The sequence below is a fragment of the Colletes latitarsis genome, chromosome 7, assembly GCF_051014445.1.
Source record: "Colletes latitarsis isolate SP2378_abdomen chromosome 7, iyColLati1, whole genome shotgun sequence".
Taxonomy (NCBI): domain Eukaryota; kingdom Metazoa; phylum Arthropoda; class Insecta; order Hymenoptera; family Colletidae; genus Colletes; species Colletes latitarsis.
The window spans coordinates 11,183,996-11,203,018 of NC_135140.1; the positions used below are offsets into that span (position 1 = coordinate 11,183,996).

Here is a 19,023-nt window from a genome sequence, read left to right on the forward strand (position 1 = left end):
AATCAAACGATTGAGAAGATCTACGTTACAATTGATTCTAGGATAACTAGTTAAATTTTAAATTTTAACAGTTAGAAATAACTGTTAGACGAGAACTATTTGAAATACCAGTTTTCACTGTTCGCGGTTATTTTAAACGTAAACGAGGCTTACCCATCTTGCGCACCGGCGTGTAAGAAAGGTCGTTTGCAATGAAATGCCCCCATTGCATAACCGCCAACGTTCTACTGACATCCGACTGATCGTTGGAAGTCGAGAGAGCCGCGCTTATGCTCCTAGCGCCGGGCAGCGGCTTTTTGGTGTGTCCCATGCGCCTCGGTTCTTGAATCCCTGGTCGCCAAACAAAGCATTAGACACTCGTAGTCCCACTGTGATTTCACGTCGTCGAATCGGAGTAAATTTGCACTACGTTTCAACAAATGTCCGTACATCGAACGTAACTTTTCACTTAGCAACGTTTCCTTGCTCCAATTCGAGTGTATCGTCGGTGAAACGATGACGGTTTGAATTTTGTCAACATTTAACGATTACTCCGATTTCCACGAGATCTGACGCGCGTGCGTAATAAACATGTCCGGTGCAGCGCGAGAGCGAGCCACGATTTGCGCGTCTCCGATCGTTAATGATAGAATCGAGGTGGCCCTGTTCGAATCTCGCGCCTAGCCGCGCGCGCCCTAAACCTGCCTCGATCCGCGACCCCGCGTCGACGATCGATTATCGACCTCGATAGATCCCCTGCTTCGACTGGCAAACAACGGCTCTCGCGCTGCAGAGCACAAGTACGAGATACTTGCTTCTACTTCGACGTGACGTTCTGATGCGTTGTCGACGGTACGCGTTCAGACTTTTTCTAATTGAGAACGACAGAATCTTCATGCGTGGGCAAGAATTTGCTCGATTGCCCGAACGATCGCGTCGAGAACGCTCGCAGAAGGAATCAAGTGACTTATCTAGGTGGCTGATGAAGGTGCCCAAGCGAGAGAATCAAACTGAGAGACGAATATCTCGGCGATCTGTCGGACCCCGTGCATCTCGTAAATTCGCTTAAATATCGAAAGGAACAGGAGATTCCGCGAACGTCTCCCAATTTCCACTTGTCTGGCTCGGACACCTTTAACGAGACCCGTATACCGCGAACAACAGAAAATATTTGAACTAGTGTTACAAAAATAAATATGATACATTATTAGGTATATCCGAATTAGTTTACATACACATTCTACTGCTGGATAGAATCTCCCGACCGGGGCACCCTATTGTAGACAGTATTATTCACTGCTACACTCAGGCATTTTATGCTCTATGTGCCTTATCGCACAACAACTGTAATGCAAATCACAGAATATAATTTGTTAAGCCAATCGACGAACGTTTTTCTTTTTTTTTTTTTTCTTATCATCCATTAGCGCCCAAGGATCAGAGTGTATTCGTTAAAAATTTTTTTTTTGCTTTGCTTTGGATGTTTCGTGTAACGTGTATATGTCTGATTCTCGTGTGTGTGTAGAGTGTATGTGTACGTTGCAAGGTGTCGATGTGAGCGGATTGGGTGGGTTAGTAGGTCGAGGTTGGCGACTCGAGTGTACACGATTTTCGTGTATAGAGAACAGCAATTTATTGTATTGCTAGGCTGAACCTTTAGAGATCTCGAAAAGATGGCCGACAAGTAAAGCCTGACGATGAACCGAATGATCTGGTATCACGATGTAACCTGTCGTTAAAAGAGAACCATTCACGCCTCCAGAGAAGAAGTTAGTAATTCCGTGATCGGTCGAAAGTAAAACACAACTTTCTATACGTATAATGGGAAAATTAGAAGTACCTTGCCTCGCTAAAAAAGAAAACGAAAGGTCATTTGACCGGTCATGGTGGGAACAGGTATACACGAAGTATCGGTAGGTTCAGTGTTAAATATCCTGGATCGTCGGCCATTGTCTCGAAAATTGATGTCTCGAGGAAAGTGTAAGAACCGTGAGAAACGAGAGATAGAGAACAGAGAGAACCAGATATCGCAGAGGGATCAGGACGGATGAGAGAAGAGGAGAAGGAAGCGCCAAGCGTTCAGAGGCTGCAAATAATTGTACGATTATTATTCCACACAAATAACGGTAACGCGGTAAACGTTTAGTGCATCTCGAATTTTCGTTACTCCCGTCCTAATCGTAAGCCCGTATTAGAAAATGGTGGACCCGAGGGGACGGAAACGATAGACGCTGGCAAACCGATCGCGAGTCGTGCCGCTAACGATCAACGAGACCGATGATACCGGATCGCGGGGGCTCGCGTGAACGGGGATACTAAATGAAAATGTCCTTTTTTTTTGTTTTTTTATCGTTAACGTCACACGGTAGGGAGGGGATCCTTACCGTCGAAATATTGGGGGAAGAGAATTCTGGTGTACGCGGTCATCGCACTACCCCAACTTGGATTTTCGACGTTATTGCAACTGCCGTCGATGGTTCGATATTTGGCGTTGGTTTTACAGCCAGTGACTGGCGATGTCGAACAGGCAGAGCTCAACAGTGTGCCATGCAGCGGCAGCGTCGATATGAAACGCACGCAATCGTCCTTGTCCAGCCCGAATCTGCAAAAGACAGTAAACGTTGCTTCGCTTTTTCGAAAACTCGCGCGCTGGTGGCGCGGAATTCGGGTTTGGACGGAACCCGAGACAACTCGGGCCGATTCGGGAGCTCTCGGTACCGTTCGGTTCCCGAGATGTATCGGGCTCCGCCTTAACGCTTTGATCGTCACGCCATCCACACGTGGGCGACAGGATTTAGTACTATGAAATTAGAAAAATTCATTCTCGAGTTGAGAGAAACGAATTTGCATTGGACTTGTGAATTTTGGCAAGGTTACAGAAACAAGTAAAACAAATTTCTAGGTTATGGTAGCTTACTATAGTTTAGAATTAAAATTTTGCAGAATCAGAAAAATTAATTCTCGAGCCGAGACGTCGAGGAAAAACAAATTTGGATAAAATTTGTGAATTTCAGCTAGGTTATGAAAATAAGTAAAACAAATTCTAGGTTACGTAGTTTACAATAGTCTGAGATTAAAATTTTGTTGAATATTACAGTGTGGAATGAGAAAAATTAATTTTCAAGTTGAGACGTTTAGAGAAATAAACTTGGTTTTGTCTTTAGTTCGAATAAAGTATTCTCAAATAATTTTTCATTTCAATTGCTGTGTTCATATACGTAATTTCTCGTTCGTGCAAAAATCTTTGATGAAATTATGAATGAAATTAATGCGAGGAATTCGTTTTCGATCCTTTAGGGAAGTTTTTTTATATTTTTATGAAAGTTACCCATGGATTAATGAAGTTCTAATGATCGTGAGTTAAAACACGACCTCGTTAAGACTATTTTTAATTACAATGTGTAACTAAACATAGCCCGAATGTGGTCGTGCTTGGACTCATTTTCATCGGGGAAACCTCGTTGATCCACTGCTAATACTATCGTAAAAAATAAAAAAATAATTGTTCCACATTGGCGATTCGAAGTTTCGTGGTCTCGGTTAAAATTAAGAATAGCTACTTTGCCTTTGAAACGAACGCGATACTTATTGTTTTATTTGAAAGAAAAAATTACTGTATTCGCATAGTATCAGACAGACACGTTACTGGCATAATTTTATCGATTACCACTAAACACGACAAAGTGTTTCTCTTCTTCATAAGCGCCGTTTCTGTTGTGCTCCAATAACACAAAATATCTTCAAGGAATTCTCTATTGTGCAAAAAGATATTTCTATTGGGAATCTTTCAGTTCTATCAAACTCATTTAACTTAATATTAAATCAAGATCTGGTGTAAATCTTGGATTCTTCGATAAAAAAAAAGCAAATTCGATTTGTAAAAATTGCCTTCTGGAGATTTACTTCGTTTATCTGGAGTTGAAATTTTATAAAATTTCGGATACGAAATGTTGTAAATAATGAACTAATATAGAAACTTCTGCAAGAATAATCTGCGTAAAGTAGTCTCCTTAAATATTCTACTTTAATATTTCCGTACAATCTTCCTTTTGCACAATTCCCCTTCTCTTCCCAGAAACCATGAGATCATTGTAAATCTAAGGTATATGTTCCCATTACGATGCAGCTCGTTTTAGCAAAAATATCCAACATTTAGATACGATAGAAAACGTTCAATCAATCATGTTGCCCATCAAATGTTTGCAAACTTATCTCACTTTCGTGAGCTTTAAAAATGGCTGACCGTCTGCATGAACCCTTTCCACCTTTTCTAAACGTTAGATCGATTCTTGAGACAGCTCTGACCGATTACGCGAACATTGCAGAATTAATTAAGTAAAAGTGATCAACTAGTACCGACTTGTATCTTCGGACCTAAGAGGTATATTACCTGCGGCAGCTCTGATGAAGGAGATAGGACGAAGCTTTCGTCGCTACAATGGCGTCGAGGCCTCTCTTAAAAGCATCCTCGGAAGGATAAGAATCAAGGAATTGCTTTCCAACCGGCGTGTGAGCCTTCACTTCGACGCCAGCGTTCACGATATTCCTTTCGAGGGTGCTCATACGATTGACCAAGCTTTGCGCGAATGTGATCGAGTTGTTCAAGACTGCCTCGTCAATGTGAGGGAAACGCCGATTTTGGAAACGACCCGTGTCTACGACGACTTCGTAAGGGTAGTTTGACATCGGCAAACCTGAAAGGATCCCTTGAAAACGTCAGTAAAAAGGATTCGGTCGCTCGAACGGTTCGCGTATTTAAAGGGGGGAGAGTCTGAACTAAAGATTATTCAAAAACAAAAAAAAACTATTCATCCTGTCCGTTTCAAATTTTCACCACGTATTCGTACGTACACCGAGCACTGGTAGAAATTTTTACGAGCACCGATGATCGTTCGTTCTCGAATTAAACGTTGTTAACGGAGCACGTGCAACGCAAATTGCCTGATGGCGTCCATAGTTTTTAAAGCAATGTAAATTGGAAACGCAAGCACTGAAATATGTATGATTAGGCACTATATAGCGGTACTCTTTATCTTTATAGCTATGCTAACAGATTATTAAACGTTAAGTAATTCCAGTGAGATATCTAAAATCCAATAGTTTAATTCTTTTAATTACGTACTTTTATTATCTCGTAGTTCTCGTAATTCTTGAGCTAATAATCGACGATTTTTAGCTCCTCGACATTATTTTTTCCAATGTAATCTAATAACCAGGTGAATTCGTTGTATATCAGAGGAAGAGCGTGATAAATTTTATTTCCACGAAATCTGTACATATCAACTATTTAGCACGACCAGTCACCTAGTCTTTTCTTCAATGTTGATCGAGAAATAACATTAAAATTTATTGTCAGTAATCCAATCGAACAGTGAATAAAAATCTGATCCGTTTAATCTCTATTTAAATATTGAATATAAAAATAAACGTTCGAATTAATATTATTTCATATATTCTATTTTCTGGTACTGTACAATTTGCGACGAGTCTCCAAAATAGAAGATTCACTGTACGAAGTATCAAATATATTTGTAATTACTCGTAAACGAAACTAAATTTAGTATTTTATTTCCTAAATCAAAGTTCTCTAAATTAAAATATTTCTTTTCTGTTCAAATATAGAATTTCTAAAATACTTACAAAGTAAACAACCTAAAAACCATTTCAATAGGCTGCAATTTGTACAAGAAATAAATGTAAATTAAAAAATTTTTTAAATAGCCAAAATCAGGCCAGTTTGCTGTACGTAAAGATAAAATTTTTCGGAACAAAAATTATTTTAGTTATCGTTTGGCCAAATAATACTACGATAATTTTTTTTTTTTGGTCTATTGCTCGAATAGACTTGCCCATCCCTGTGAGTCGAACTTATCATCGAGAGTGAACTTACGATCAAGTTTTCCTTCGATAAAAAAGGCAAGAAAGCAATGACCCACTTACCTGCGTAACTAACGAGATAGTTCTGCAAGGACACCGGCAACTTGTAAGCACCGATAGAGTGCGAATTGCCAAGGAATCCCATGGTCTGCAGGGAGACCCATAGGACCGCCAAAGTCACCACGGAACCCGCCATTAGGCTACCTGCTGCAACAGAACGGAACGATTCATTCGCGTTTTGCGCCTCGTTGCAATTCCCTAACGAATGATTCAACGCGTGCGTATCATCGAGCCACGCACATGTTTGCAGAATCGATCCGAGGCTGAATTTTCGTGTCGTTTTTATCACAAAAAGCTGGTGTCGCAATAGACTCCGTGGCCTGGATTTGCTAGCTGAATCGTTTCTGATAACGAACCGAGCACAGCATTTGTTTCGTTACGTTTAACCGAAAATCCAGACTTTTTAAAGTGAAAGAAAACCAAATGCTGTTCATTGATATATAATTTACTACGTAATTTTCATCAACGTTAACTTTTAAATTAGCTTCGAAGACGCGACGAAAATTTGAAATACCCTTAAGTATTTCAAGTTTTGAATATTTTCATTGACGGTCAGTATTAATAACGTATTGTTAGTAAATAACACGTGGCTTCAGGCATGTTTACATCTCTATAGCATCATATCTAATCACAGAAATGGAAATAGAAATAACAATCTCTTGTCGATATTTTTAAATAGTTTAGATACTTAACGTGGTATCAACAACCACAATTAACACTCCGACAGCTAAAAAATAATTATACAAACAATTGTTTAGAGGCTTATGAATCAGACAATCGTCGAAGTTCCAATAACTTTCCCAAATAGAGATCGAATTCAAATACTCACGTTAAGATATTTCTTATCCCAATTTCCAACGACTAAATTCGATAAACGTTCTGAACGATTTGGAAAATTGCGAAACAAGAGAGTTGCAAGTTCGCCGCTGTCACGTTCGATTAATTTTCTACGGTTGTTCGCAACGATATAAAGAAAAACGTGGTTTGTTCCCTCCTACTTATACCGCAGATAAATCATCCTCGGTATAAAGAAAAATCTCTTGTGTCGGGGCTCAGCGAACGTTCTCGTTTGAAGCACGATAGATAACTGAGTTTATTTTCCTCCGGTGTATTCTGTTTTATACGATCGCCGAAGCAACGTCGTCATAAACTCGTTGTTTACAATTTTTTACATTTTATCCCCCCTTTGTTTCAATTCTGCGACTTAATCAAAATTTGCGCGCTTATGATTGCTAATTTATGGCTTGTTTATTTCTGGCGTTAACCTTTACGATTCAAATTCGTCGCGCGTCGATGTGTTTTCCCTATTAGCAACGTATTTTCTATTGCGTTCTTTTAAGCATCAGTTTTACGATTCGCGTGGTGGACGAGAAATAGTGCCTCGGGGCACATTGTGTTTGTTTAGTTGCGTACGAAGACGAATGATACTTTAATAATGGCTAATGGTTCTCGAAATTTTTAGAATACGACCCCCTTGAAAAGTACAAATTTCACTTGTCTTTTGTTCACGAGGAATCACCCTGTGCCAGGTTGTACCGCGAATAACGGAATCACCTTGTATATTGAATCAAGCACTCGTCGTTTTATCATCCGAAAATTCTCTTGCAGCGTGCGGATTAGATCTGAAATCTTTGTGCCAATACAAGTCGAAAACTCTTTTTCCACTTTACGATCCGAGGCTTCGTTATCGAGATACAGGCAGTTAAACTTTTTGCGCGCGAGAACGGTTTTCGAATTCAACTGCGCATGCGCGGTCACGCGGTCAGCTGACTGGGAATATATATAACACAAATGGGGAATCACAACGGTAATCTTTAACTGTTAATATCTCGGTAACGAAACATCATACTGAAAAATGGTAAAGGACTTTTCGATTCCTTTTTACGCAAGGAATCGACAGGAATAGACAGTTAGAGTCTAAAGTGCGTAAATTCAAATGAACTTACTTTTTCTTCCTTCGTAGGATGCAACAACTTTCTCCTAGAGACCTGATTCGCATAAATTTAGTAGTGACATTTTGTAAGAATGAAAATTGGCGGTGTCATGGCGGATGAGAATAGACATGATCTTTCATAACACGAACCAGACAGATTATTCAGAAACCGTAAACGATGCTTGTCGCGGTCTTTGTTAACGTTCTTCGAAGTTATTTATATCGTCGGCTGCTGGTTCCCGATAATCTACATAACTGAAGTTTCAAAAGGCGTTGCGTCACACGTCATTATGGTTACAGCTGTTGCTCGTTGGAACACTCGGTCAATTTGCATTTATGATGAATTGAATGCGTTGGACAATAGATCCAATAATAGAAAAAATGTAAATGGGAGTACAGAGTATGATAGAACTTCACGAACTTTTGATTTAAAAGCTGATATATTAATTTCTGTAGAGATTGGTCAGAATACCTGCACATATCTAAGTTATATTCTATCCAAATTTATCTACATAACAGAGTGTGTAATGCTAATTTTGTAAGAGCAATGAGAGTAGAAATAATCGTCGAAAAATCCTTCGTTTTCAATATACTCCAAAGCCTACTCTTGCAGTTGAATAAAGAAAGAATATTTTAGCAAACATTTAAAAAATACAAAATTTCTGAATGTTGAAAAGCAGGGATTTTTCGATGATCATTTTCATCTTCTATTGAAACATTCGTCGGAATATTTCTCACCATTCTGAAGATATCACGGAGAAAAGGAAATGATACTTTTGCAGATCCTTTAACCTGTCCCAGAATATATTTTGTTCAGAAAATAAGCGTCGTGCAATTGAAATTACACGCTCGTGAATGAGATCCGTATGATAATTAATAGTTCATCGATGCTGCTTTGCAACTCCTCTTCTTTTCCATTGAGCCGTTTAAATTCGTCTGAGGCTAAAATTAAACGTCAAATGGAACGAGGAACTGTTTCGATTAAACGCAAATATCCAATTGAATATTAATCGAGATTTGAATGAATCGATGGATCGAAAGGAACGTCTCGGTTTCCAGCGACGATGATTAGCCTGAAATTACGAATCGTCTAAGGTCTGCAAATGCATTGTCTCGGAATTTACAAACATTGAAAGGTTTATCAGATTATGGAAAAATTCCAGCGTTCGAACGAATAAGAATGTTAGCATTGTGTGTCATTGGTTCGACGCGATAACGGAATCTAAACAACGATAAGGTAACGATAAAGATAATAATATTACGTATCATGCGTTTTGTAAATAGCATCGACTGCGTAGCCTTAATTTAAAAATATTTCAAAATTTCAAAATAACTGAAAATCTATTAAATCAACGCTATACTATTCCGTACATGTCTAGAAATATAATTAACTTTTTTCACCTTGAATTTAAAAAATAGTCAAAGATGACTAACAATATTTGAATATAAATATTCTAAGTTAAATCTTAAATTATTCGAGCAGAACCAAGCTCTATTTCTAAGTCGACATTTTTAGAGGTAGTTGAGTAGCAACTCTGTATTCCAGATATCCAAGACCTTAACTGTGTAATTGTTTCCAGCAGAAATAAGTGACAGTTAGCAATTTTACCATTGAAACTAATCAAAGGCGACGTCTCGTATTAGTTGCATTATCTAGAGCGCATACTCCAAGCGTCAACTACTTACAACGACTCCGATCCGTCTGTAAAATTCAAAATCTGTGTGTTTGTGATTTTCCTACAACTGCTACTATTTTCGTCCAATTCGGATGAGATTTTGTTTAGTTGCTCTTTATTCTCCGACGTAAAATATAGGCTGCTTAATTTGCGGAAATATTAGTTACGAAACAGCCTACGAGGCTTCGAACGAACGAAAGTTCTTTATCGAGGTACAGAAAAATTAATTTATCGTCGATCCAATTTTATTCGAAATGAACGCTTGCGAATTCTGGCAGGGAAGAATATCTTCATTTATGTAATACCGAGTACGGTGCGCAGCTAGCGCCTATGAAGAATCGCAAACAGACCTTGAATTATGCATTGTGTCGTTTGCACACGATGCGCGTTGCATAATAATCAATCGTTCGTTTACGAACGTGTTCTAGACTCTTCGAAAACAGAAGATGACCGTCTTTAAAAGGTTACCAATTTCACATAAACAAGCCTGTCTGTTTGAATATTGGCACGTGTTACGATACCGCGTAAATAATCTTTGCAGCGTGATCGATAACGAGTGGCTTTTGCAAAAGAGCGACGATAGTTCACGAAAAACTCAACGTTGGCGTATTAAATTTAATGAATTTTATTGCAAAAAACGATGCAAGAGTAATCATCTTGAATAACAATTTAAAATACAAATATAAAGCAACGTTGAAGAAATGGTTTTTCTAAGTTGAAAATGTCGCTTTGTATTTTATATTACTGATCTTCACAAAATAGAGCTTCTTTCACTTTTTCTAGTTTTTTACAAATATTCGATAATCTATGTTGTGACTTGCATTTTTCACGAGTGATCTCGTTTATAAACATTCTAGTTTGTGTACTATAATATACATATATAAGATATGGGAATTTAGAGTCGATTTGTATTTTATAATATTACTGATCTTCACAAAACAGAGCTTCTTTCACTTTTTCTAGTTTTTTACAAATATTCGATAATCTATGTTGTGACTTGCATTTTTCACGAGTGATCTCGTTTATAAACATTCCAGCTTTTGTACTATAGTATACGTATATAAGATATGGAGATTTAGAATCGATGTGTATTTTAATGTCGCTTTTTATTTTATAATATTACTGATCTTCACAAAACAGAGCTTCTTTCACTTTTTCTAGTTTTTTACAAATATTCGATAATCTATGTTGTGACTTGCACTTTTCACGAGTGATCTCGTTTATAAACATTCCAGCTTTTGTACTATAATATACATATAAAGAAAAATCAAGAATACCAATTTGTTGATGGAGGCACCGTTAAAAAGTTATTAACAATTAAATTCAAAAATTTCAAATCGTTCTGGAAAAATTATTTTTGGTTGCAGAGGTCAATTATAAGTATTTTTGGTGAATAGACATATCCCTGAAATCCTACCCACTTTCGAGAAAAAAAATCGGGTAGGTGTTGAAATCTTTTGGGAGAAAAAAAAATTTTTCAAATCGTTTTAAAAAAATTATTTTCAGATGCAAGAGTCGATTACAATCATTTTTGGTCATTACATATATCCCCAAAATCCCACGCATTTTCAAGAAAAAAATTCCTTATCGAAAATATAATTCCAGACCAGATATGTCACTCCAAAATTTCGTGCGTATCTTTAAAACGCCATAACTTTTGAACGGATTGGACGATTTTGATGTTTAAAAAAGCAAACAACGCGTATTTTGATGGAGAATATGTGCAAATACAAAAAATATTCGAAAAGTTGATCCTTGACCCCGTAAACTGAGAAAAACCCCATAAAATTGGTCCAATTTTCAAACTGCCCAAACTCCTACAATAGTGAATATATTTCAATGAAACTTTTTTTTGAAGTAGAGCTCATGGGTACCTACAAAAAAGTATTAGACAACTTTTCTGTAGGACGTCAAACAAAATTACTAAAAATGAAAAACGAATTTTTAAGAAAAATCGACAGGGGGTAGGTGCCTAAATTTTTTGGCGAAATTGAAAAGTTTCAAATCATTCTGAAAAAAATATTTTTGACTGTAGGGGTCAATTACAATCATTTTTGGTGAAGAGTCATATCGCCGAAATCCTACTCATTTCCTAGAAAAAAATTCGAGGTGTGAAATTTTTCAACAAAATTAAAAAATTTCAAATCATTCTAAAAAAATTATTTTCAATTGCGGGGGTCAATTACAATAATTTTTTATGAATAGACCTACCCCCGAAATCCTATCCACTTTCTAGAAAAAAATTCAGTAGGGGCGAAATTTTAAACGTTAATAACTTTTTAACGAAATCTCCATCAACAAATTAGTATTCTTGATTTTCGTCTTATTTTGGCCTCTAGAATCTCCCGTTAAGATTTTTCCCAGGGTTGGCCGAACACCCTGTATAAGATATGGAGATTTAGAGTCGATTTCAGTGTACTTAAAAATACAGAGATGGCGGATACTTGGCGTAGTTTTAAAACACGTGGATATACAATGAAAGACTGATCGTTTGTATAAGAATAATAAACAAAACAAAAGATAGAGAGATATACTTTCGTCGATGTTTATCTGAAAGTCCTTTATTACCTGATAATGAAAATTAATTAATAAAACGCAACAACGAAAAATTTCCTTTATTTGCGTATTTCAGTTATCGTTAGGCTGTGTACTACTTGGCAATTCTAACAACTTTTAATTTTGTTTCAACGATACATTTATACATACTATAATCCAATTTTTCATTTGCATTGTATGCATGACTGAACGTAATAATAATACAATTTTTCTAAAATTCAATAACAGATTTTGAGAAATCCTTTTTACTAAATTCTTGTTTTTCCTCCGAGGAATAAGTTTATTTCTCACCACATACTTTTTCCCCCAAATTCTTTTGCTCGCTAGAAATAGCTACTTTACAGCCCACTATTATTAGCACGTGCTTTGAATATATTGTTATTGAACTATACCCTTCAAATACTATGATAATTAAATTGTATACAACAAAGAATTTATTGTTTATTGGAAAAAATTCTTGTGTTTACTCTCTTTAAGTTCTCTTTAACTTCTCACAAGAAGCTACTTTTTATCAGGTTTATCAATTTTCATTAGAACACTTCCGTCATTACGCACAATGATGATAAAAACTTTGTTGTAATTTAAAAAACTTGTATCTCGACCAGATAACCGACAATATGAATAGTCAATATTCCTGTATAGTCGTTGATCACGAACCGGTACATTTCCTATGAAGTGTCTAATAATTTTCATATAAACGAAATTTACTCCAAAATACAAGCTTAATGATCTAGAGAAATAATTAGTAAAGTCTACTCAGAACTACCCTTTCTTTAGAATTATTATTACGGTAATAACGATTGTAGTTATCAACTAAAATAAACTATTTAATTTAATTACTAAATGGAGATGATACTAAATTTCAGAAACATTGGGCAACATTTGAACGATCTACGTGACCTCGTCATAACTGAACCACTAAATGCTAATTAAGTCACACGTCGTGTTCACAAACATACGGTCTATTACTTTGGGCAAAAACATATTAGTAAACATCGGTTCGAAAGTCAACCATCAGCGTTGAAATAACGCAAAGGCTGTTGGAATAATAAATTATCTTCTTTGATGGAGTGTTATTCTCAGACATCTGTCTGTCAAGATTACTCGAATAAACAAGTATTTCATTTTGCTAATTATTCTCGTATTTCCTCCCTAATCAAGTTTTTATCATATTGTGCATTTACAGAAATGTATTTATAAATAATCAACGAACGTCCGATACCTTAAGTTTACAATAATGTTTTCGAAATAATTTACTAGAATATCAGCAATCGAAGTCGTGTTTGGGCTCATTTTTATTGGGGGGGGATCCACTTCGATCAATAATAATACAAAGATAAGATATGCAACACGTGATCGATTTCTCAATCAGTGTAATAATAGGCTCGCTACCTACCCCGTATTCGAGAAAACTGGTCTCGTTACTTGATAGCGGGTCGTACCAACTTTCACTAAACCGAATAACTGAATATTCAAGTATTGAAAACCCTATCTACGATTTCTTCCTGCCTCTGTGACTAATAGAACTCTGCCCACGTGGCAAACTCGAGCGATGCAAGTAACAATCAAACCTAATCTTATTTGTTTATCAATGCGCCTAAAAATGGCATTTCGATTAGTAAATAAAAACCTTCTCTAACGGAATTGCTATAATTTACCAAACACCTGGCCACAGTGTTGTCCTTGCAGAAATAAGTCACCAGAGCTCCAGCACCAATCAAGGCCTCCATCTCATTCGGGCAAGCGTCATGTTTGGTATCGGAGCTCGTGACTTTCTCCTAGACGGACGAGAATCACTATGGCCGGGTGCACGTAGCCTCGAGGACACGATCCTAACTTAGATCCGTTTAAATGCTCGTTATTACATTATTTTTATTTAAAAAAAAAAAAAAAACAGATAAATGTTCAAATTACCGGACACATGATCCATAGGTTTCTCCAAACCGTGCATCGTGTAGGCCCAGCGATTGTTGTCGACCGGCGCGAGAAGAAACATTCTCTATCAAAAAGCAAAACAGCTGCGTTGTACACGGCGAAACGGTGATTCCGTATCCTAACGAAACATCGAGAAACTCCAACCGATTCCAACTACCGAACCCCCTGTTGGCTGATTCTCGAAACGTACTCGAGTGATTTTTTTCGCTCGTTAACTCGCGGTCGCGAACAGGAACTCCTCGCGTGTGCACGACCACCTGGTGAAGCAGGTGCAAACGAGAAATCGTGTGTGCTCGCGGATACGCTAAAGTTGCGAAAAACTGTACGCAGAGACGAGCCAAGAGGCGCATTCGAGGCAGCAGGGACGACTGAACGCGCGAGCACCGTGGCCACAGAGCCTAGCGAATCTCTGCTCTCTTTCCCTCCATCGTTGTCTTTCCCTCGTCCCTCTCTCTCTCTCTCTCTCTCGAAGGCTACCACACTCTCGCGATACTCCCGTCTCTCTCTGTCGTTCCGTCTCGAACGTTCCGTTGTACAGACTTTTCTATAGAATTTAGAACAGGCTTCAAGCTCATAGCCGGTGAAAATATTCCTCGGTGCGAGCAAATAGACAGCGTCCAGGGGCCGCTACGCCCTGGCGACAGGCCTACCAACTGTACCCCTTTCAACCCTCCGCGGGAAATATATTTCGCCGGGAATATGATTCCAGTTGTCGGTTTATTTCCTTTAACGTGTTTGCGCGTTAAGTTCGCTTGCTTATATTAATGTTTCGAGTCGGGGAGAATTATATTCCGAAGGCCACTCGATACGTTTGCATAAACAAAATTATACTGAGCGCTTGTTAGCTTCTGAAGAGTGTTTTGTGTCGTTCGAATAATAATTGTTCTGGATATTTTTTTTGTTTTATGGAAGATTTTATATATTTCACCCTCCTTCCCAACTCATCTTTTAACGCTAGAACTATCGACAACTGTAGTGTATTAATTTGTACTAAAGAAATATAAACAATAGATACGCGTAGAAATGTATGTTGGAAATAAGTGTTCATTCATTCTCTTATAGAAAATTACGGTAAATTTTTTACAAGTTTCATTGCTTACGAATCATTTTGACTGCTTTAATAGTTCTAGTGTTAAAAATGTATTTCGTGTTCTAATACATTTCATCCTCCTCTTCTTCCCAATTTACTATTTTTTAACACTAGAACTACCGACAATTATAGCGTATTACCGACAAATATAAAACATATAATGCCATGGAAATAAGTGTTTATTCATTCTCTTCAGAAAATTACGGTAAATTTTTTACAAGTTTCACTACTTACGAATCATTTCGACTGCTTTGGTAGTTCTAGTGTTAAAAATGTATTTCATATTCTTTTGATATTCAAGAATGGTAAACTTAAACGGGAGGTCCCTAATGTAGATGGAGCTGCACTCGTCTGTCACTCTAACCTCAAAAGTATCGTCTATTTCCCAAACAAAACAACTGTTATTTGACTCGTTTTCATAATTAACCAAAATTTTTAACGTTTCTTTATAACTTACATGTTCCTTTAGGGGGGCCTTTACGATTAAATTTTCTCTGCTAGCCATTTATAATAAATGCACGGCGAAAAGTTCGTATTTTCAATGTTTGAATTTTAAATATTAGGTAAACGTGTTTCAATTTCTTCAATGAATTCTTCGAATCCTCCAGTATAAGTAAAAGATAGATACAGCGTCCCTCCCTCTGAGCTAAGAAATTTAAGGGTACGGGAAATTCTATAAATATACCTGGTTCAAGAAAGAGATCCCCGTGTTTCCAGTTGCACCCTATAAGTCCCTTTTAACCGTATTTACTGGCTTATCGTACCCTCCCAGGCATTCCAGTACTTTTCCACTGCTTTCGCTAGACATTTCTGTCCTGCGCAGTTCTGATTCGCATAAGGGTACAAAACAAGAGTATATTAGTTAGACAAACGCGCAAACTCAACGTTAAATCGATATGAACAAATCGACATTTATTTATCTCGTTATATTCCGACGAACAATTGGAACAACTTTCAACAAATCAGAAAGAAAAAAATATTAAACACTGTCGCGTTTCTCTAATATAAATTAATAATAACGAGCAATTTTACTATATTTTATTACTGTTTTTGTATTTGAATTGCCATTTTAGGCGCGAATTTCTTGTAAAATGACCATGTTTGTCTTATTTTAATTCTATTATTATATGTTATTATATTCTATTATTGATGTTTGATCCATTTATAATTGGAGATTATTCATACATTTATACAATTAAATATTAATTATATTACAGCAATATTTATTGGGTACTTTACTAGAACAATTATTGAATTAATACCGGGAACATTATTTTGTATAAACTGTTAATAATAAACAATTTCAATGCAATTAAAATAACAAAACCATTAGAAGACCCAATATAGTCATAAGATACATTTTATCGATTTATTATGCACAATCATTTACGACTAGTATCATTTGTCATAATTGTTACTAACAGACAAAAAGTAGGCATGTGTTGTCAAGTAAATGGCACTAAACTATTTTTAGTTTTCAACGTTTTTTCACAGTTTTCTTTCAGCAATTATACGTTACGTAATCAAACTAAATTGGACATTCGAAAATACTACTGTTCATTCTTTCTACACCGAAATAGAAATAGAAATTGTGTCATAGTCGCAAAGAATCAGTGAAACGGGAACAATTACAAGCGAAAGGATGATAAGTCAATCGAACCTATTTTTAAATACGTATTCGATGAGTAAATTATGCGAGTACTCCGTATGAAAGCTGCAACAATGACGTCACAACTGCATTCATGATTTTAAACCAAGGAGAATAATAACGATCGCTATTTATAAACGATATATGGACGAGATTAGTTACATAATTGTTTTTTAATACCAATTATTACCAACATTGAGCCTCTAAAATTTATTGAATCAAAAAACCTTTAGAGGTTTATCAAAATGAAAATATATGTACATTAAACGTTTTTAATTAAGAAAGGAATTTTGAAATTTCCAAGGAAAACACAAAATTCAGCTGCAATTTTAAACTAAAAGAATAATTTTGCCATAATAATGCAGGAAGATTTCAGAAATTTTCGCTAAGGATATAGAAAAACACGTCTGAATTTATGCACATAAAAAAATTTGCCGCTTTGACCTTCTCGTTCTATTACATAATTATTGTAAACACAGAAATTAACATTCTGGCGTGTATTTGCGAAAACATACTAATTTTTGTACTTTGGTTGACACTAGAACTCTATCAACATATTCGAACGATGTTGGAGTACAGGGTATTGCGATGTTTTCGTTGTAACTTTACTGTACGCCCGTTATATCAATTCTACTACGTATTTTCATTACAATAAAAACGATTTAGAAGTTCCAAAATTGAGACAATTTTTACATATTCTGAGTTCTCAAAATACATTGAGATTTCGTAATATTTTTACATTCAAAAGGAATCCAAGATTATTCAATTCGTTCAATACATTATAGTTAGATTATATTGATTCTTGCCATCCAATGAAAGTCTACTTTCTGTGATAGCATGACTGATTTAGAAAGCTTGCATATTTTCCATTCATATTATTTCCCAACGTTTACTTTACAGTTAATAACACTACCAATGAAAAGATAATTATTGATTGAATATTTTTTTTTTAATGTTGTAAATTTCACGTTATTTCCAAATTTGTTTACAACTATATAATAATCAATCAATTAATACTTATTTTATTCCAAATTTCATGCCCATTTTTGGGGTCTTAGTGGCCATATTTGTTTGGTTCAGTTTCTAATATGAAATTTATTTTTAAATTTAGAAATGTAGCTAGACAATTTCGAAAATTCCTTAAAATCATTATTTAGAATTCAAAGTAAGTACGTATTCAAGTATTAAACAAAATAAAACAGAATTATCTCTATTTGTTGCATTACCCCAAAACTCTGTCATTCGATTTTGGTACAAATTGATCGAAACTTTTTTAACGCCTTCGTCGTTCATTAAATTATCGTATACTGTACTAGGACAGAAGAAATGAGCTGTGAGATAAGTTAAGAGATTTAATATAGAATAAAAAAATAAACTCCTATCAAATTAACCCCCAGGCGACCTCGTATTTCGTGAACCGACTGGCCACGCGTTCCTCGAATTTTATAAATCAGTGATAAGAAAGTTATTTCTGAACTTATCATGAAATTCGATCTATAATGAAAATTAATCATTATACACGGGTATTCGTATTTAGGAACGAACATGAATTAACTACTGCCCGATGTATAGCATAAGTTAAATCGAAAATTTTAGATTCATTTGTAAATTCAGTTTTGACTGTAGCTTGACCGTAGTTCATTTGTAATTTCATTTTCAATTTTTAGGGATTAAGAAATTTGTGTATTTTAGCTAGCCCTTATTCGAAGATATAATATATGAATAATATTGCTAATACGACAGCATAAATTATTTCAAATTGCAAAAATATATCGCCATGCAAGAGAATTTGCATCAACTATGGCTTTTCAATATGTCTACCATAAGAATTCAGTTTGGTTAATTTTTAAGGATTAAAAAATTTGTGTATTTCAACAAGCCCTTATTTCCAAGGTAATTGTTCTCTTTATATTAACACGACAGCATAAATTGTTTCAAATTGTAAAAATATATCGCCATGCAAGAGAATTTGCATCAACTATGGCTTTTCAATATGTCTACCATAAGAATTCGGTTTGATTAATTTTTAGGGATTAAAAAATTTGCGTATTTCAACAAGCCCTTATTTCCAAGGTAATTGTTCTCTTTATATTAACTCGACAGCATAAATTGTTTCAAATTGTAAAAATATATCGCCATGCAAGAGAATTTGCATCAACTATGGCTTTTCAATATGTCTACCATAAGAATTCGGTTTGATTAATTTTTAGGGATTAAAAAATTTGCATATTTCAACAAGCCCTTATTTCCAAAGTAATTGTTCTCTTTA

The 19,023-nt window shown here is 35.9% G+C and overlaps 1 protein-coding gene across 5 annotated transcripts in view; it reads right to left on the minus strand.

Annotated features, from left to right (window-relative positions):
• Positions 1-19,023, minus strand: part of LOC143343843 (salivary peroxidase/catechol oxidase) — a 30,534-nt gene that overhangs the window by 10,994 nt on the left and 517 nt on the right. Inside the window, exons 1-5 of one of the 5 annotated variants that reach the window (XM_076769125.1) lie at positions 13,996-14,394; positions 5,920-6,063; positions 4,370-4,685; positions 2,364-2,581; positions 154-330 (exon numbers count right to left, since the gene is read on the minus strand). In XM_076769125.1, the coding sequence (XP_076625240.1) occupies positions 154-330; positions 2,364-2,581; positions 4,370-4,685; positions 5,920-6,063; positions 13,996-14,077 (937 nt within the window). In that variant the 5' untranslated portion in view covers positions 14,078-14,394. Of the gene's footprint in view, positions 1-153; positions 331-2,363; positions 2,582-4,369; positions 4,686-5,919; positions 6,064-13,995; positions 14,395-19,023 lie in introns of those variants that run through there. The other 4 variants (XM_076769126.1, XM_076769127.1, XM_076769130.1 and 1 more) reach the window with 4 other exon arrangements.